This window comes from Aptenodytes forsteri, unplaced genomic scaffold, assembly GCF_000699145.1.
Source record: "Aptenodytes forsteri isolate BGI_AS27 unplaced genomic scaffold, ASM69914v1 Scaffold270, whole genome shotgun sequence".
Taxonomy (NCBI): Eukaryota; Metazoa; Chordata; class Aves; order Sphenisciformes; family Spheniscidae; genus Aptenodytes; species Aptenodytes forsteri.
This window is the reverse complement of record NW_008794631.1, coordinates 294,815-315,349: the sequence shown is the minus strand read 5'-3', so window position 1 is coordinate 315,349 and position 20,535 is coordinate 294,815. Positions and strand designations below refer to the sequence as shown.

Sequence of the window (20,535 nt, the reverse complement as noted above, 5' to 3'; positions counted from 1 at the left end):
TCCATGGGAAGCGGGTCCTCTGAGAGCTCCTGGAGGCAGTGAAAATGAAATGAATAGGAAAGATGAACAAAACACCTGGTTCAGTGTGACTGAGCGGCTCTCCCGAGCTGCTCAACCAGGAAGTCTGAGTGGGCAGAACTTGGGCAGCAGAGCTGTGGCCGAAGAGATGGGGACTGTAACCACCTGTGTAGCACAGTAGCAAGCAAGAAATAATGTGTCAGTAGAGCCAGGAGAACATCCTCCTCCAAACCCCTTCACATCACACCTACAATTGCTGTGTAAACAATGCCTCATCTTCGTACACATTAACAACAGATTATCAATGGTCAAGTTCACCCCTCCTCTTGAGGAGAGATTCCTGCCCCCAGCATAAACATCTGAGGCTGGTGAACTGCTGCTGCCATCCCAGTTAGACTTCCATTACACACGAAATAATACCAAGCATGAAAGAGCTAACCTTACCTCTCAACAACACTGAGAGCGCCAGTACAGGGACGTGCATTAACAGCTCAACTACACTGCAGAACAGCAGCATGAGCAGGACCAACCTATCAACAGAGATACGTTAATCCTGTTTCCTCTGAAGTCAGTGAGAGCTTTGAAATTCACCACACTAAAACCAAAATATAATCTTAGCTCAGAGACAGTTTGGTCCCCTCTACAGAGCACAAAAATCTATAAAGCAATGTCTCTCTGATACAAAGTGGTTCAGCCTTGTTTTAAGCACACAAAAGAGAGCTTACTAACATCATAGGCTTTATCTGACTATAACAATGCTAATGCCCCATCAGCAAAGTTTCTACACAACTGTACTTTTCTTATATTAAACGAGTTTTGCAAGATACTGCATCCAATAAACCTTGCTCCTACTATTGGAAGAGAAAAGAACTGGTAATGGCAGAGCCGATCTTGATTAAAGGGGTAAACAAATATTTGTCTCAGCAAGAGTGCTGGTACATGTCTCACTGGAAACATGGCCAAAAGTAATGTTGGCTGTTGTCATCACAAGTGCCTGATGGGTGAAAATATTGCTTCAGTGAATACCATGCAATTCTCGCAAGCCTCCTAGTTCTTGTTGCCATAGCACTCATACGTGCTTATGGAATGTACAGCTCACTTATGACTGCATTAAAAAATGAAACCTAGATGAAATATGGTCTGAGTGCTTACCAGGGAGCTATTTTAATGATTTACAATCCATCAGTGGATGGACAGAGAGCACAGCTCATTAAAGCAACAGTAGAGCTAGCTGCCATGTCTCTGCTCTTATTGAAATATCATTCAGGTAAGAATAAATAAATATATGAAATCTGCTCAGCTGAGAACCATTATGAGGGAATTAACAGAAACACGGCTGTTCAAGTAAATGAAAGACAGCATTAACTGCTCTCCTGTTTAGAAAGGAAGGAAGACAGGAAGCTTGTAAAACTGTGCTCTTGAAGCGACAGCATTTCAAAAAGCTGTCAAGAGGCATAAGCTGCATGTCTAGTCTTAAATGACTTGCTCCAAGGACAGCGAGAAAGGTTGCCCTTAGGGGGTAGCAGTGCTTAAAAGGAGCCGTTTGATGAGATTGTCAGCTTAAAAAGAAAACTAATGACCTAAATCCAAGATGTGACTTGCTTAGAGACTCAAATAGCCATTTGGAGGTTAGGAATCCCAAGATCATCCTAACAAGGGATTCTACTCATCAAATTATCATTTCTTTGCCACTGAATACTTTGCAAACTTTGAAAGCAACTTATTACCCAGACGTACACAAGGTTTCTGTACAGAATACAAAATGCAGTGAGCCAGGGCAGGAGGGAGGACACAGATTCCAAATGCAACTACTATCAAACATTAATGTGCTATGGAAGAAATTTGGACCATCGATTTAAATTGCTGTTTTGCCATTATGTAATCAGTTTTCTTCTTTATCCTTTACAAAAAGCAAATAAAATAAAATACGAGTGTTTTGGTCTTCCCTGTAGATGTTAGTCACATTATTCAACTTTCTGCTAGAGAAAGGGCATACAGACTGTCAGTAACTACCAAATACAGTTTTGTACTAACCAAACAGGTGCATTTCTGTGGTTTAATTTAAATCACCCAGTGTTGAAACACCGTGGTGGTTTAAACTGCTGCCTTTTCCTGGCTTGTTACTGCCACTTCACCTACAACTGCACATACGTCAGAAAGCAATGGAGGAGTGGATACATTACATAGTCATCATTAGACGCAAAGCGGATTCAATAGACCCAGCAAGGCTGACTAGCGTCTGATACCAGGTAAGCAATGAGATTACATTTTAATTAGTAAAGACATTAATTGTTAACATTTTTACATTAATACTCAAGCACCATTTCTACATCTAAAGCTCTGTACAAATGTAATACACAGAGCAGTCCTACGCTATCACTATACACAATTAAGGAGGCAGAAACAGGAACAGGGAAATGGTCGTGTCTAGAGTTGCATACTACATCAATGATAAAAGCATTACAGATGCATAGCCATATGGATTATGTAAATATGCCTAAAATAAGTTTATGCAATCAGTAGCCACTTATGAATGTTTGAGAAGCACTTTTTCCTCTTGCTGCATTTGAAACAATCCTTTTTGCTTACTATTCAAAATATGCCTCTGGAAACCTGAAAACATGAGATTAAACCTTTATCTATAAAAAGACAAAAGCCAACTCCACTTCCCAAATCTTCCTCTTGTACTATGAGCAGACAAATATAAAAGTGGCTTATTGACTTCCATGGTCAGTGCTCCTGGTATAGGGTTCAATAATAACTAAATCACCGTTACGTGATAAATACAATCACAATCATAGGCTGGACCTGCAAATATTTATGCATTTAGTGAACTTCAAAAACATTACGTCAGTTGAGCACATATTAAAGCAACTGTAGATCAAAGATTATAGACCAGGTCCCCAAACTTTTACTCAAAGATAGAGGATTCAGATGCATAAGTAGAAATAGGTTAAAAAAATCTCTACATTTCCCTGTATGTGTAGATCACATATAAATAAAAAAACCCCACATTGTTCACATCTGTAAAGGCATTCAGGGAAAACACTATGATGACTGTTAACAAACACCCCTATTTACACAATTGCTCATGCTAGAAATGCTAATACAGCTGCCTACAAACAACTTACAGGTTTGAGAACTCAACCAATCTCCAACCAGGGGATCAAAGGAAAACATGAGACAAAAGCAAATGGTCAGGCACCATAAATTCCACATTAGAAAAGGCTACCCATTGACTCAACGTTTAAGGTATATAGCTCATGAGCAAGCCATGTTGTGCCCAAGAAGCTACTTTCAAATAAACAGCAAGTGCTCAAATAATCAATTCTCTTTGAAAACCATTAAATAAAAAAAAAAAGAGGCCAGTTCCTTCAGTTTAATTTTCCCAGTATTTTAGCATCTTTTCAAAATGATTAGTCATTTGAATGAGGATTTGCAGGACCTGATCGAAGGAATCCTGCAGTTGCACACGCTAAAAGGTTGGACCCCGCTTGCTGCACTGCAGGACACAACTGTCCTTTCGGAACAGTCTCACACTTGGGAGCAATTACAGCTCATTTATTTATACACCTACCCACCATCCACTGGAATATGGGTATCACAAAACAGACAATAGCAATCTGGCATTTCAACTGTCACATATGTTCAAATACAAAGAAACGTTGCATAAGAAACTTTTGATGAGTCCTTTCAGAAATGCAAATGGACAGAGGGGGAAAACAGGTCACAGAAAACTGCAAAAACACACGATAGCACAAAGAATTGTTAAGAAAGATGATAGGAGAGGTTAAAAAATAAGTAAGAAAGATGATATAGGAAACAAAGATAATATGAGAGAAATACAATCTGTACTCAAGTTACCTAGGAAACAGAGTGTCCGTGTGGTGAGTGGTTTATAGAGGAAAAAAATAGCATTGTTTAGAAAAAACAGCCTTTCAGAGAATCGCACAAACTTAGCAAACAGACCTACAGAAACAAAAAGGCAGTTCAAATTCCCACCAGGCATAACGACTGTGTTTGCGAAGTTTTAACTCAAAGAAGTTTAAAATAGACACGTTGTAAATCTCTGAAGGCAAGTATTTATAATGGATTTAGCAGCGCACCACAACTGCAGTTTTGCCCTTGCAATATTAACAATGATTTTCAGAAACAAGTCCCTGTATACGCACACAAAATAATCTAAAGTTGAAATTAAAAAAGAGAAAGTATTTAACATTTAGATTTGGGGAGTTAGATTTCAAATCCTAATTTTAAAAAAGCCAACCCAAAATTGCTGGTTTACTACATCTAGATGAAACTACCTTTTTCCCTTCCCTCCTTTTAAATCTTTAATAATACCTGCTCTGGGTACCTGAGGAATACGCAATTTGAGGCTAATGACAACAGAACTCAAAAAGATTGTATCTCATCCTTCTCACCTAATTTTCAATGACTCATGGCATGCAACTGTGAATGGGTATAGCCAGACTACTGGCTGTCATGGTAATAAATTGCATGAAAATTAAGAACTAGAAAAGCATTTTAAGTTCATGCAGCCTTCAGACCTAGTCAAAACGATTCCTCTCAATTCTTCAAGGAAAAAAAGTTTCCTCAAAAGGCTTGTGAAGTTCAGGACAGATTTTTTTTTTGCCCACAATAGCCAGGAATTAGGCAGCTCAGGCCTCTCTGGAACTACACGGACACATCCCAGACACTAGACAATCTGTACATGGCTCCTCTTAATTTCTCTCAACCTTCCTCTCCTCCTTTTCTAATTCCTCTGCCTCTTCAAAAAGCATTTTTGGTACGATTTTCTTTTTCTGGGGGAAGGGGGAGATAGTTTCATCTTTATACTGATGTAGGATAGAGAAAAAAAGGGGGAAGAAAATCAGAATCTTAATATTTTCACAGGATGAGAAAAATATTTCCCACCCAGCTCTAGCAGCTAGGAAAGCATCTTTCCCATTTTGCAGGAGTATATCATGCAGCCTCTTCTTCACATTATCTCCTCCAACTACTGTTGCTCTCATATAGAATTTCAGAGGAAAAATGGAAACAGATGGCCCATTAGTTTTTCAGGGTAAACGACAAGCATTGTGTGGGTCACCAGCCTAAAAACCACAGCTTGGAAGCCTTTAATCTATCTATTTTAGGTACCTCTATGATGACCACTTCAACGGTACCTTAAAAGCAAAGATACTATTGTAGGGTGGGAACATGCAGAACTTCATTTTATGTCTATTTAAAGAATACAAATACTCTCTAATCCAACAAAAACCAATCCAGTCCTTTGAAACCTCCTTCCAAGCTACCTCTCTGATTCTGGGAAAAAGTTAACAAAAATTTTTTAAAAACGTCAGAAAATTTGAAAATAAGCACTGGTTCAGGGATAAATATCAATACTGAAGACTGAAAAGTAGACTGGCCTTCTATCTTATAACAGGATGGTTGAGTCACTCGTGACTGCAGGCCAGTGCCAGAGTGGTCCGTAACTTGGTAGGTAACAGGTAATACCTCAGTATCCTAAGGACCCCTGTCTTGGTGGACTGACCCTAAGGCAAATCACCAAAGAAACAGAACAAGCAGAAGAGAGTCTTATGCAAAGCCCCACGTTTCTGCCCATAGGTATTAGCAGAAAGTGTTATAAATCCAAAATTTGTCTTTTGTGTTTGTAGGCCACATTTCCAATTGCACAAGTGATCATGAAGACAGACAGACAGACAGCCATTTCCACAGATGAGTTGCAGCACAGTCTCTCTTCAGTTTTGCATGGTGCAACTGGTTGTGGATTTTGAGACAGGGAAGGATTCCATGAGTCATCTCATGCTGTCACTCCATGCTGTGGCTACACAAAAGAATGATGCAGTGTGTTTGGACCACATTGGTTCTTGATGAACCACAGATGTTGTTTTGATTTCATGAGATCCCTAGTCTGGGCAGTGGAGCGGATATTTGTTCTTAAGAAGTCCCAAAGGTTAGGAGAAGCTGGTGTTGGGGTTGTCTGTTTCTGAGGAAGTTCCATCAAATGGGGTTTACTCCACCAGCAAGTGGTTTCCCCATGTACAAGGCTGTTCTGGTGACATATGGCAAGAGACTCTGGAGTCACATAGGCTCTGACAGAGCCATGGTCTTAAACTGTTGTTTATTCTTATGACTGTAAAGCTCTGTATGTACGACCACTGAAAAAGATGATGAAGGATAATGGAAATCTCTTGTCTTTGTCCAGCTAGCTGCTGTTTAGAAGTGCTTTCTGTTAAGAAGCTACACTCCTGTAGATTAATATTGCAGTCACTTAAAAAACCTTGAGCCATGTATATGTTTCCATATTGGCTTCTACAATTTCCACTTATATACAAACCTGCGTACAAATGCAGTCATCTCCTAAGTCCAATATAAGCCATCATCAGGTTAAGCAGGCTGGGGAGGAGTGGAAACGCACACGATGCCTGGAGAACCTGGCAAGTTAGTAACAGCATACACTTTTCTGTTTTGTTACTATGGGCCTAGGCCCTACTAGCTGAAAAGTGACCCATCCAAAAACGTATCTATAATCTCTGCATGGCTTCTAGATAGAAGTTTTCACATTTTATGGCAGTAACTGACCCCCACTCTTAACAGGTTCAACACAAGCCAAAAGCTAAACCACCACAGCTCCATCTTGCCTGTTCAAGTGAGCTGCAGTACAGGGTAGCAGAGTTTGGCCGTAAGAATCCTTTGAATCTGCAGAAGCTAGAACACCACCATGAAAAGGTAAACCATTTTAATGGCACACTACATTTGTCAGCAAGGAAATGAGATTGCCGCTGCCTCAGACATACATCTTCTGGGACTAACAGTGACTTTCAGCATGTGGCAACAGTACTGCTCAACTCAGCAGGAAAGCAGGCCATTACAAGGCAACCAGCAACTCTGCTGTGCTTTTTGAGGAGCTGGCAAGGAAGTGGTGTTGAAAAAAATAAAACGGAAACAGTAAAATCTCAACATTACAGTTGCTGCTCACTCAATAGAAACCCAGAGAGCAGGAAAGCTCTGACCTGCTCTGACCTGAGCTGCCCAGCAGAGCTCTCCATGATTCAAGTCCCAGCCTTTTCTCTTGGCTCTGAGCTCTGGGGCAGAAAAGGAGCACTTCAGTGAGGCTGCAATGCCAGCAGGGAAGCAGAGGTATCTTGGACATGAAAGCTGTTCCCAGTGGGAGAGAAGCGAGAGACAAAAAACACCCTGTTGTGCCAACCCTATCACCAAATGTCACTCAGAGATACCACCCCTGCCCCCATAACTTTAAAAAAAAAAAAAAAAAAAAAAAAAAAAAGAGAGAGAGAGAGAGAACACCACATACAGTCATCTTGTGACCACACCATCATCCTCCTTTGCAGGGGGATTGCGGGATACAGTGTGGCTAAAGCTTAAAAATACATACATCAGTTCACAATGATTTACTAATCAAATCTTCACTTTGAAGGGAGAGAAGAACAGAATAACAACTCACTGGAGATGTTGTTAATCGAAGGATCGCTCCATTTTTTATTTCATTACGATTCTGAAAGAGAAAAATCCAAAAGGTTTTATTTAAGACTCACATAAAAAGATGAAACATGCATTGAGCAGAATGCCACACTAAACCACCAACAGTACTTTCCCCTGTCTGCATGCAAAAGCTTCCCTCTTTCATATGTGAGCTAACATCTATACAGTATTTTCCCCACCGAGGCAAACTAACATTAACTTCAAGAAATAGGTGGCTGTTCACATGATATTTAACAAATCTGAACCCTTTCAAGAATGACTTCATGTTTTTCAGAGTTTAGCTTCCACTGGCAACTTCTAAATACTTCTTTGAAATATACTGTCCATGGTGTCTGGCTCTGGTATTGTGCTACATAGTTGAGGAGTTCGTAAGTTTGCTGAAACCTGTCATTAAACATCTGCAGGATTTAAAATTTATCCCACTGGCTCTCCATTTTCTATAACAAGAACATGCTGACTTAAACCACTGGAACCAACCCACTGAGCTCTGCCACCACAACTTTGCATTCTCCCTCAAAGTAAAAAAGCATCGCTGTTAGCGGTAAGTAAAGTTTAAACATGCCATAAGTCGTTCTCCTTACCCAGCTGGCAGAAAGAGGCTGCATTAAACATTTTCTTTTGGTTAAGCTCATATAATGTGTTCAATTGAACTAAAGCTATGGCAGAAAAGACTGCCATGGCGTAAGCTATGGTGTACGCTCATAGTATCCTCACAACTTTGTGGGCTATGCCCATGTGCATGGTCTTCCCCTGTGGTAAGCGTAGAGGAGCCTGCCCCTCTTTCAACAAGCTACCTCCTGTTCACCACAGGTTAAGAGAATACAGTACCTAGCACAATTAACAAACTAACAGGTACTGACTGTGCACAGCGCAATGCACAGTCACAACTTAGTTCATGGTTCAATAGCTTGTTCATCAGCCGTTACCCTAATTCATCAAAGGAATCAGAGGAATCCCTAACAGTTTGAGAGGTAAGAGCTAGTTTTGTTCTAAAGACCACATTGCAGGCTTTCTGCAGCCTGGTGTTTAGCCAAAAAAATGAAGGTGCATTTCTTCTCAGGCAATTTTTCCCAAATTAATTTCACCCTTCTTGCTCCCATTCTCATACATCTCAAATCCAAAATGCTAAAAACGGAATAAATCTTGCCTGAAACCAGGTCAAGCAGTCCCAAAATAAAACTCTAGTACACTGTCTCTTTCTTGGTACCCAAGTCCTCTGTGGGATTGGTTATAGCTATACACAAGATCATCCTCCACCCACAAACACTTCTTCACTCTAACTGAAATAACTGAAGTGCCAGACAACACAGGGGGTACAAGGGAGAAGCTTTTTTACCGCATCTTTGCTTACTTATGCATATAACTCATCTCAGCCCTTAGCAGTCTCCTCCTGCCGCAACAGCCCCAGGGAGGCCAGCCAGGCTATACTTAAGAGAGGGGCAAAAAAAGGTGAGCAGCTAAGCACAGCATGACTTCCCACAGCACTAACGAGGTGCCAGATTTTCTCCTCTTGTAGTAAAACAGCACCAGACCCAGCTACATCTCATCATGTCTAAGGAATCTGTATGAAGTGGCAATAGTGCATTTGTGTGGTTTAATCTAAATCAGTGTTGAAACAAACTCACTTTGCAAACAGTTGTGGTGGCTTAAACTGTTACCACCTCCTGGATTTGTGGAACTGAATAAAAGTAATTGCTTTCGGACAGACAGTCAGCATATGCTAAATCTACCTCCATCAACAGCTGAGGCTAAGGCACTGGACCTCAGCTGTGTTCGGCCAGAGTACATGCATGCACACATACACACAGGGTTCCATCAGCTTTACTTGGAAGGCAGCAAATCCCAGCATGCAACAATATTAAAAACAGCTAGGCAATCAGACAACACTTAAAAGAACTTAAACTGTACCAATCACATTCAGAAGTGAGAGTTCACTGATAACCTTATGAAAATACTGGAGCTAAGACTGTTCTTAAACCTAAGTAAGAGCACCCACATGGGCTTATTTTTTTCAGCAGCATAACTTTAAGCTCAAAGTTTTTCATGTTTCCTGCTCTAATTAACACAAACTACCAAATCAGATGTACAAATTAGTTCATGGTTTAACAAGTTAAGTCACTTCATCTGGGCCACAATAAGCATCTCTGTAAACACCCTTAGTCCATTGTAAACATGAGGTACCAGGCTTTGTGTGAGAAGGCTACACTATGGTCTCAGAAGGTCCAAGGAGTTTCCTGAACAGCGGAGTACTACTGCAAGGCGAGGTGCCTCTCTCATCACCCTCCTGCCTGCATGCTCCCTTTTCTACCTCGCACCAGCTCTGACACTGGACAGACCTGTTTGAGGGGTCAATCGCACGATCTCACTAACCTCGCAGAAAGCAGCCCTGGCAGGAAAGAGGAGATTTTCTGTCAGGTTAATAAGCAGAAACAAGCTCTGCAAGGGTTGAGCACCAGTGCTAACCCAGGAAAGATGGTGGAACCACATCTTTGGGAGCAGGGAAGGGGTGGGGGGAAAGAGAACAGGGGAAGCATGAGGCAGAATATACCTTCTCTTTTTGGGAGCAGCAAGCTGTCAACCACAGCCCGAATTACATTATTTCACACTTGCTTCAGGCTGAAACCATGCTCCACAGTTTGTTCAATTACAGTAGTTTTGTCACAAGCTGAAACTCTAACCCATAAAAAGTTGGGCTTAACCTGATATACTCTCTACAGTGCCATGCATGCAGGTTAAAAAAATAAACCTCTAATTACATAAGGACACTTATAGATTGCATAGATTGAATCTACACCAATCTAGCAAGTGAAAAACATCTTGTTAAAAATACACTATTTCTCTATAGTCAGAGGAATTTAGAAACAAGTGGAAAAAGGGAAGCCGATAACCTGGTTGAAGTTCAGATACCACATATATGTAAACAAGAGAAGTACTATTCTCCAGAGCGACCATATGTCAGCAGGTTATATATAAAATAGCAGAGGAAAAAGAACACACAGAGTACATAAAAGCATCGCTGGAAGTTTGATTTGGGGTCTTTCTGTTTATTTATCAAGCCGAGCCTGAAACACCAAAGCTTTCAGACTCGAAGTTGAGACGCCCGTCAGAGCCCACAGCACACGAAGCACAAAAGACCTTTCTCTCATCACGCCTGGTTCAGAGCAAAGTGCATAAGTCTGCCCTATACCGTAAATTCAATTACTGCTATCACAAGAGATAAAGAGCTCATCTTCAACTCCTGATTTAGACAAAGGCTTAAGGAAAACTGCCCATGCCTTCTCTCCGAAAGTATTCAAAGCATCAAGTCTCTAAAACAGCAGGCTAGCCAAAACTTGAAAAGGGTTAGCTGTTCCCCAATCAAAAATCTAATTTTGTTTATCCATTCTAAATAATGACTTAAGCGCCTACCAAGAAACAGTGTGTAAGTGTACAATTAAGCCAAGAGGATTTCCTACATTAACTGTGTGATGCAGTAGTCGGCATGCCACTTAATTTCAATTGCAATATTTACACACAGTTAATCTGCTTAGTATTAGGGACAGCATCCTGTGGATTTCTTTTCCAGGATAACAGAACATCATTCCAACACAGCAGCCTGGCTTTGGCAATCGTACTCATAAGCACCACTGCTATTCCGGACAGGGCACACTACCACCAAAAAGCTCTTCCAAGACATTTCTGATCTGTTTCTCAAGTGTACATCAGGTTTGCAGATATTGTTCATGCTGTTGATCTGTATTAGGGAAGCTTATTCCTGGGCATAGAGGGAACTAGTGAAACAGCACTATCCAAAATGCCCTTAAAAAACCTCTGTAACAAGAAAATGGGTTTATTATAAATGTTACCTAGGACTAAGACAGCAGTTATATTATGGATACAAATAAGCCCCATTTGCAATATTGTATCTAGCAAGAGCCTACATTAGCTAGATGATTTTATTCTAATTGAGCAGGTAGTATTTCCAAGCATCATACTGCTGCACGACTCTTTCCAAGCCGAGTTTTCAATCAGACAGACAAGTACTATCGTGAAAACACATAAACAACAAAACACAGCAGGAAGTAGAGGATACCTGGACAGTTTGCCATGTGTTCACATCTTAGGGCTCTCGGACTTCCATCTCCACCAGCTGGAGCAACATGAACCTACATTATCTGCCACCAGATTCTGTTCCTTCTCAAAGCTCTGCCTTTACTGTGCCATAGGCTATTTTGCCCAAAACACATGCAGGAGACTTGCATAGACTTGCATCTAAAAAGCAGGCCTCAAACATTAACAGAGTCCACCAAACCATGGAGAGGGATGAAGGTATGTGAATTCACTTTCAAAAAATCCTATCAAAACAGTCAAGCCATTTATTCAGAGCTTTGCTGGAGACACACTTGGGAAAACTTACCAAGCAAAATTAAAGTTTCTTTTGCCATGTATTTGTCTTATCATTTTAATAATCTGTTATACCCAGCAAAATGCCTCAAGATTCAGCTCACTGTAACTGGTTGGAATGGAATGTTTTCTTAACATATTTGAGGAAGACCTAGAAGCATTGGTTCCCATGGTTATAGCTCGCTCAGCACTATTCTTTAACCTTGACCAAACAGCTTCCTTCAGACTTCTCTAACTGGGCTAAAGAATAACAGCCAAGAAATCTAAAATTCTTCATGCATTTATATAATTAAGTAATAGATTCTTCCCTATTTCCATACTACTATTATTTTATTACACCTTCCTCCAAATTGACACAACAACAAAAAAATTAGAGCTATGAAATATATTTTAAGTTAGTGACTCCATAACATTTTCATGAGGATGAGTTTGGGCAAGTAGTAAATAAGGACAAAATGATACATAATAGAGTTCATTTCTAAGTCAACAACTCAGGAAAGAGAAGCAAAGTCCTTCTTGGCAGATCTCCCTTAAAGCACTGATTCAATGTGCTACAGCAGCCAGTAAACATTGGGCGTCATCAGAAGCGATACTGTGAACTAGACAGAGGGCATCATTTTGCCACGACGCAAGAACTTCATGCACCCATATGCAGGGCACTGTGTGCAGTTCTGATCTTCACATCTTAAGGAGGTCACAATAGTGTCAGTGAAAATGCAGAGAAAAGCAAGTGAAATGCCCAGTGGGATTGAGCAGCTGCCTCACGAGGCAAGGTCTCCTCAGTTTGGAGGGACAAAGGCCGGAGGAGGGAAAGTAGTGGACAAACTGAATGCAGAACTGTTGTTATCAAATCCTGCAGCACGAGAACTAGGAGGTAACTTGATGAAAGCAGTAAGGGATCAGTTTAAAGCAGATGAAGAATGTACCTCTTCATTCAGCAGGCAGTGAACTTCTTGAGCTTGCTGTCACAAGAGTTTGTGAAAGCAGGCAGTACCAGCAGGTTCAAGAAGAGATGAAAGAATTTCATGGCCCTTATACGGATACTAAATGGACTAAGTGTAGATGTAGCCTCTAACACCTGTAGCACAACAAACGCGAATGCTGAGGAAGCAGGAAGGGAGTGAAAGCCATCATCAGATCACAACCCTGAATGGCATTTGCTACTGTTACAGCTGGAGATAGACTATGAGGTTAGATACAACATTTGGCTGACTTGGTAGGAAATTTAAAAGCTTTAGTAAGATGAGAGTTAAGAGATATAGGTAATTATCAATATTGTATTACTTGGCATGACAGGACTGTACTGTTTTAGAAGAAATACTGAGGCAATTAATCTTGTGATAAAATTCCTTTTCTGGGAAGCTGCTGGAAACGGGGAGAATGTCTTCTAGTTTTTCATGTTAGAACTTGATGACAGCATTTTCCTTAAAAAAAATAAAGTGTTGGTAGTTTGGCTGAAGTTTCTAAAAAGTGGAAGTTTTCTGCATGCTGTTTATCTACCCCTATTCAAGGATTACAGAAGCTAGTAAATAAACCAAGTTACACCAGTGGTGCAGTTTCAGGGTATACCCAATCCAGTGCAACTCCACAGCCCACTGGAGGAACAATTATGCACATATCCTTCTAGCACTTGGGCTCCCAACACTTTCCTTACATCAGATCTACCAACATGCAGCAGCATGGTCAACCACCTAACCTTAAAAAAGTTACCTCTTCCTCTCCCCTTCATTCACAAAAAGGAAGGGGAGGGGGACGTGGAAATCCAGATTTTTTCTTCTGCCAGATCCATGATGCAAACCAACTCACCTTCCAGCAGTAGTCACTAGGATGCTAGAGAAGTGAAGGGAATGAAGCAATGGAGGGGGAGAAGAAAGCTCAACTACCTTTTTCTCCAGCAACCCACAGGTACATCAGCTTGAAAGCCACTGAAACCACATCCTAAGAAAAAGTCCATACTTTGTATGATTTACTCATCTTCAGGTGGAGTGATCTATGAGAACAACATTATCAGGTACCACTTGCTCTGCAGAGCAGCAGTAGCATTACACTGTTGGCAGACATCCTTCTGACATATTAAAAGAAGTTACACGCAAGTTATTTTCAACCTGGATTAGTTCCCCAATTCAAGCAAGCACACAGACACACAGACAGTTGTACCAGTAACACGGAAGGGGTGGGCAGATAACAAGCAGCCCCATTATCCTCTGATAAGTTGGAACGCAAGAGCTGCACCCTGCAAAATAGACATCAGGAAATGACAGACTTAGCTGGGCTCATACTATTGTTGGTGAGATCATGCGGGGAAATCAGAATACGGAACCAGTATGGACACCAAAAAAAACCAAAACAAAACAAAACAAATAAGGATTGTCAAATTGAAGTCAGTTCTTCGATGCAGTTCACCCAACACGTTCACCCACAGCACCACTTGTTTAAGGGGAAGTCTGCAGGTGCTTGTGCTTCTCTATCATGTACATCCTACTCCTAGTCCCTTGCCCGAGCCCTTCCTCTCAGACACAGAGACACTGTAGGTAAAACATCCCTTCTCCATTTGTGACTACAGTCAGAATTTGCCAACAAGTTCATTCCACGTCAGCCTAAGCCAGTTCCACAAGCAACTGAGGGACATAACAGCTCACAGCTGTTAAAAAGAGCAAAGTTTCATTCCTCTTCCTACCCTTCCTTTAACTTCTTCCTTCTCTGCAGCCCATTCCTGGACATGATTCAAGGGTCCTGCCCCACCATTACATCAGATCAGGCAGACTTTTTGTTAAGCAAATTTAATGAACTAAAGTGGCACAAAATGATCCCCCCCTTATTACCACCTCCAAAAATTGTCCAAAAAAAAAAAAGCTGCAGACAGCAGAAATGAAGTGGCAGGATCTCATGGGGAAGGGGAGAAGAAATCAGAGCTGTCCCCTTTCAGCAGTGAACTGTGATGTCTGTTCACCGCACCTTGTAAAACTACCCATCTATCTAAATAGGTTGTTCTTTAATTATGAAGACGATTTAAAGAGCGTTTTTCTGTCAGCCAGATCTTAAACAGAACTGTTTGCTATCAGTTGAACCCAAACAGTCACACTGTGCCTGTGGTATACCATACCTATCTTCAAGTGCTGTAACAGAAAGACAAACCTTTTCAGAGCCTTTCCTCTCTACTCATTACTTGCGAGGCAAAATTACAAACTAAATTCAAGAAAATAAATACCTATACAGCTTTTTAAAAAAAACACTTGATCCATCCCATCAGCCTTGATGTGGAACTAAGGAACTAAATGGAAGATATTGTCATACCAAATATTTAAAACAGAGGCAAGCAGAAGAATTAAGCTGTTCATGCTGGGGGCCAGAAAGTATAACAGGTTGACAGGACAGAATTATTTTATTTGGAAAATTTAGCATAAACCTAAAGTCCTACAAAATTAGTCCAAAAACTAGGACTAATTTGCTAAAAGAAGGATGACCACTGTTCTTGAAGTCAGCCTGAATGAAGCAGGATTGAAAGTGATTTAGTGTACGGGTACTCAAGTTTTACTTCTGTTCAATGGAGAAATATACTAGTGTCCACTAGTTTTTACTGGAGTCCACAGGGCAGTGTTACCAGCATCCATCAAGCAGGCAGGAGCACAGCCACTCTGACTCCATGTGCTGCCCTTATTGTTAGGAATTTCTGCAGGGCTGTGCAGATGACCCAAAATAGTAAGAAATTTGTGAATATGAGGGAAATACCATATGTCCTATCGGTGGCAGAGAAAAGGGAAAGTTGGGCATAGTTTGGTCCAGGTCAAATCTGGATTGGAATCTGCCATTTATGTAGCATTACTAACAAATGTATTATCAAGAGTAATGCAAAATGGCAAATGAGAGGAACAGATCACTTAATACATTTCCCCAGTTCCCAGGCTTCATGCTACTTCTTATTCTCAGCTGCTTACAAAGTACCAGGCCCTTCAGTGAATCAGAAACCTTAATTATTGAGAATGTTTACTTCCAACTCACTGAAGTTCAATTAATCAGTGAAAACAGATGAATACTAAAAACGTGAAAGAAAACACCTCCAAAAACCCCCAACCCTACAAGTGGCTCATTTCTTGTCCTGTCATTTGCATACACTCCCACGCAGGGAGCCTGTAATGGCGTGGTGGAATTTCACATGAATATACAATTACAGGTTGTTTTCAGCAAGAAATAGGTCACAAGCAAAAGCACCTTTGAGAAAGAACAAACATCAGGGACTCTACCCAGGTTCCCAGCTCAGGGAAGGCGGGGGATAGAAAGATGTCCCACCTGCAAACACAGCAGAGCACTGAGTAATGACAACAAAAGCAAGGTGGGGGCAGCTCCCTTTGCAAAATAGCACAAAAGTCTCTCAGAATTAATGGAGGGAACTCAGTGTCTGCTCTCCTCCACCTCATGCAATAACACATAGGAATGAAAGAGAAATGTGGGAGTCAGGAATGAAGGAGAAAAAACACACGGAGTCTTCACAGGCATCAGATGTAAAAAACTGAACACAATGAAATTGTGACTGAATAAAAATGGACTGCAGTCAATAAACAGATGAATGAAATGTCCTTCCATTTAAAAGATAACATAAAAATGGCACCAGTATCATCACTGTGTGCTGAACATAACTCGGAGCTGGCTCACAAAGCCCCTCAGAAAGAGCAAGCTAGCATTTATTAGTTGCTCTGGTGCAGGGTTAAGAGCCACATTCTGACTCCAGCAGCGAAGCCAGCTTGAAACACTGTTCTTCCTCAGCCCCACACTCCGGCAAGGCCCCCTTGCTGATAAATGCTGTGGTTTATCACACCTTCAGATGTGAAAAAGAACCATTTTTGAGGCTGCGCTGTCATCTGAACAGCTGCGATGATCCAGCTCCTTCACCATCCTTTTGTTTTTAGAGACTGAATTTGAGCTAACAATGATCCCTCCCAGACCCAGAGCCCACAGTGGGCAGTGCAGATGCACAAATGGATCTAGAGGAGCCAGACCATGTCTGCAAGACCAAGAGTGAGCAGTGATAAGGGACCAGGCATACCCACCAACGTGCTGCATGAGCCACTTGGATGTCTGTCCCTAGATTCCTAATACTGCCAGCAGAGGAACACAGTGGACAGATATCCACGGTGTGGTTTTCAGCCCAGGAACACACATAGCACACAAAATTATACAGCCATTTTCTACTCTTCATATAGCATTTTCTGTTCTAAACCTGAGCTCATCCAGGCTATAGTGTTCCTGAGTTATTACGCCTGATGTACACAAGCATCTATTCAGGTACAACCTGGACAGATTGAAGTAAAGGTTGCTTTTTTATTCTCTATTATATGGTATCTAGCACAATGAGATCCTGATTCAGAAGTCAGGCTTTTAGATTTTTGACCTACCAAAGAAATGGCCCTCCATGGTAAGTAAGACCTTTAAAAAAAAGACACACCTATTAATGTAATTAAAAATCAAATACATCGTGATCAAAACACCAGCTAGGCTTGAGCTTAGGCACTATGCCTGCTTCGTTTTCTTCTTCACATAACCTCTTATTTTATTTCTCCCATTTTTTAAAAAAACTACTAAAATACATTATTAATAATTTCCACTGCACTTTCAGGGGCACAGATGTAGCCAAACCAGAACCCCAGAGGCAGCAGTCCAAATTGCATCTGCTGTGATAAACCCTATCTCTAGTAGGAACCCTGGCTGACTCAAGATTTGTTAAAAGACCGCCCTTATACTGTCTGAAGGAGTTATTGCTACTGCTGTAGAGGCTTTTTTCCAAATAATACAGCCAGAAAAAAAAAAAGTAAGAGACAACTGCTTGGGCGTTGTATTTATTTATGTATGTTATAATCAGAAAATATAGGTCAGCTACAAAAGATAAAGAGTTCTGCATATGACAACCAAAACACAGATGCGCTGTTTGCCACCCAAAAACAAAAATATAATTGTAAGCCATGTGTTGACAGTCCCACATTTGTAACATTTTCACTTCAGAGTTTCTTGTTACTTTGTACAGGAATTCATTAATTGCTTTTCTTTCTGGTAACTTTAAACATGGCGATATTTTAAAAAGGCATCTCTACCTGGAAGGCCATAAATCAGCAGTCACCCAGGCTCTGCAGAAACATGACCTATACGTAATGTTTTCTGCATATGTACAAACATACAATTCATCTTCGAGAGCAGCGAAAAATATTTACTTATTAGAAGCTGTCACTGTCACAGAAGAGCTCTGCTCATGTCCTAGTAAGAGGCAGACTAAAGCAATGTGGGCTTTAACAATTAGCGTTGCAGCTTCATTGAAGTGCACGTGTTTGTCCTCATGCCTGGTGTTTTTCATGTTTTAGTTCAGAAAGCAACAATATCCTACTGCACACAAATGAGGGAAAGTATGTAGATGGGGTGATGGCCTATATAAGCCTCTCTTTATAGCCACTATCCAATAAGCAGTGATAAACAGTGAACAATATCTAATAAAAGTCACAGACATCTGAGTAATACTGGTGGCATTTAGAGCTTTTCTCTCTTATTTATGTGACTCAGTCAAACACTCTGCATATTTTCAGCCGGGAATAAACAAATTCAAAGTCCTCTCTCCAGTACAATCCAAAATGTTCTAGAAGACCATCATTTTCCACCCTTATTGCAAGTTAAAGGCAGCCAAAAGCCATCAGACTTCCTTTTATGCGTAACAGAAAACATATCTCCAAAGCCGCAGGATCCTACCCACCAAAGGTGGAGGCAAAGCCTGGAAGATTCCTCCAATTGTATCAGGACAAATTCCTTCAACAAGCCCAAGTATTTGCTCAATCTGTACAATCAGAGTTTAAATGCCAACAGGCAAGTTCAATTGTGCCTGGCTTACTGGAATCTGTTGTGTCACAATTCTGGGCAATTAGCAAAACAGTCTCACCATTTGATTTGGGTGGAGGCAAAACACAGCAGTCAATAATTACTTCAACAGTTTTCCTTGTGTTGGCCTTTGAAGTGTCTGTCAATTGAAACTTGAAAAGAAAGGAGAAAAAACACACAAGGGAAAAAGGGGAGATCCCAAAACAAACTGAACTGTGACACATTGAGAAGGTTGTCCGGGATGACAAACAGTTAAGTGAAAAACTGAAACTGGTTTGCTAAAAAAAAAAAAAAAAAAGAAAAAAAAAGACACACTCTTATGAGCAACTGCTCTAGCTGTCTTGCTAAATTTAGTCTTTCTAAATGCTTAACTGTGCCTAAGTTCCCTTTATTTCTTGGGTGGGGGTAAGAATTACAGCAAGAGAAAAGTTAGTTCACATCTCAGCTGAGTTTAGCAGACCCTAAACAACTGTAAAATGCAAAACAAAACGAGAAGACCCTTCTGCTTAAGAGTAAGCCAAACTAAAGTGATAACAAGGGTAAGCAAGAGGCATCTATGTCTATGCAGCTAAGCTCAGGTCTATTTAGTTCAAAATCCACTGAGGTTAGGGAATCTGCATGAGAACTTCAGCAGGTTTTGAATAGTGCTCTTTTCCCACTGGTTAGAAATTGTACCTCTGCAGCACTAATGTGTACACTTTTCCACCCCTTCAAAAAAACCCCCCCCCCCCCCCAGAATTTCAGTAATTTCAGCAATTCTATCAGTAAGGCTAGGAATGAATGTACTACTTGTACATTCATCTCGTTCAGATGAGCACGTCCCATTTATTTAGACTAGGCATTCCATTTCTATGACAGCTACAGCCATTTCATTACTCTGTGCTGAAATCATTCCATCACTTCATGAATCACCTATTGCCACGCTATCTGGGGACCAAAAAAATAAGCCAACGTAACATACAGAACTGGAAAAGGACAAGACAGCAGGCAGGAAGGAGTAGCAAATACTACATGGTCACTCAAACTTATTTCTACCTGATCAGCCGAAGAGGGAAGTGACATGCACTGAAGGTCTCCTCAGACTTCAAAGAGCCCTTCGTGTTTTACATATTTCAATTTCCTGTACGCTACTTATCAGCAGAATACTAAACATGCACAAATAGCAAAGCTGAAGGGCTCAGTGCTGAAGTCTCAAACTCAACAGACATGAAGGCCTTGGCACATTCAAACTTTTATTTGCCTTTCCAAACAGAAGAAATCAGTGCAAAATCATTAAACTAGGTCTCCCAGTACCTACCCTCTCATTGGCATCGCATTACGGAAAATACTCTAAATTTTTAATATATTTTAATTTAAAATAAATTATTGTGGCAAACGTTTTGATAGGCTATGCAAGAATTCTGTTGAATGATTTACCTACCTTCTCTGTGATGTAGAAATTAGAACTATCAGCATGCTGCAGTGCAAATTGATCATGATTTGCAAGAGACCACCTTAGAAATATGAAAATAAATTAATCACAAAAGGAAATCTTAAAAACTCAGAAAGTACCCTTTACATAATCTTACTGTGATCAAACAAGTGCTTGTCATTCCCATGTATTTCTCATACTTTTCTATAGCTTTCAATGATGAGTTCCAAAGTTTAAGATAAAAGCATGCTTACAAAGGGAAAACTTCAGTACAAATACATCCTATAAATGAGATTTTCCCTTTCAATATCTGAAACAAAGCCCTAAACTTGACCATGGTCAAGAAATTGCATAAAAATACCTTC

At 40.6% G+C, this 20,535-nt stretch overlaps 1 protein-coding gene across 1 annotated transcript in view; it reads right to left on the bottom strand.

Annotated features, from left to right (window-relative positions):
• The window catches only part of LOC103894162 (engulfment and cell motility protein 1), a 160,075-nt gene that overhangs the window by 124,808 nt on the left and 14,732 nt on the right, over positions 1-20,535 (bottom strand). The window contains exons 3-4 of the mRNA XM_009273495.1: positions 20,180-20,252; positions 7,487-7,537 (exon numbers count right to left, since the gene is read on the bottom strand). Of these exons, the coding sequence (XP_009271770.1) occupies positions 7,487-7,537; positions 20,180-20,252 (124 nt within the window). The remainder of the gene's footprint in view (positions 1-7,486; positions 7,538-20,179; positions 20,253-20,535) is intronic.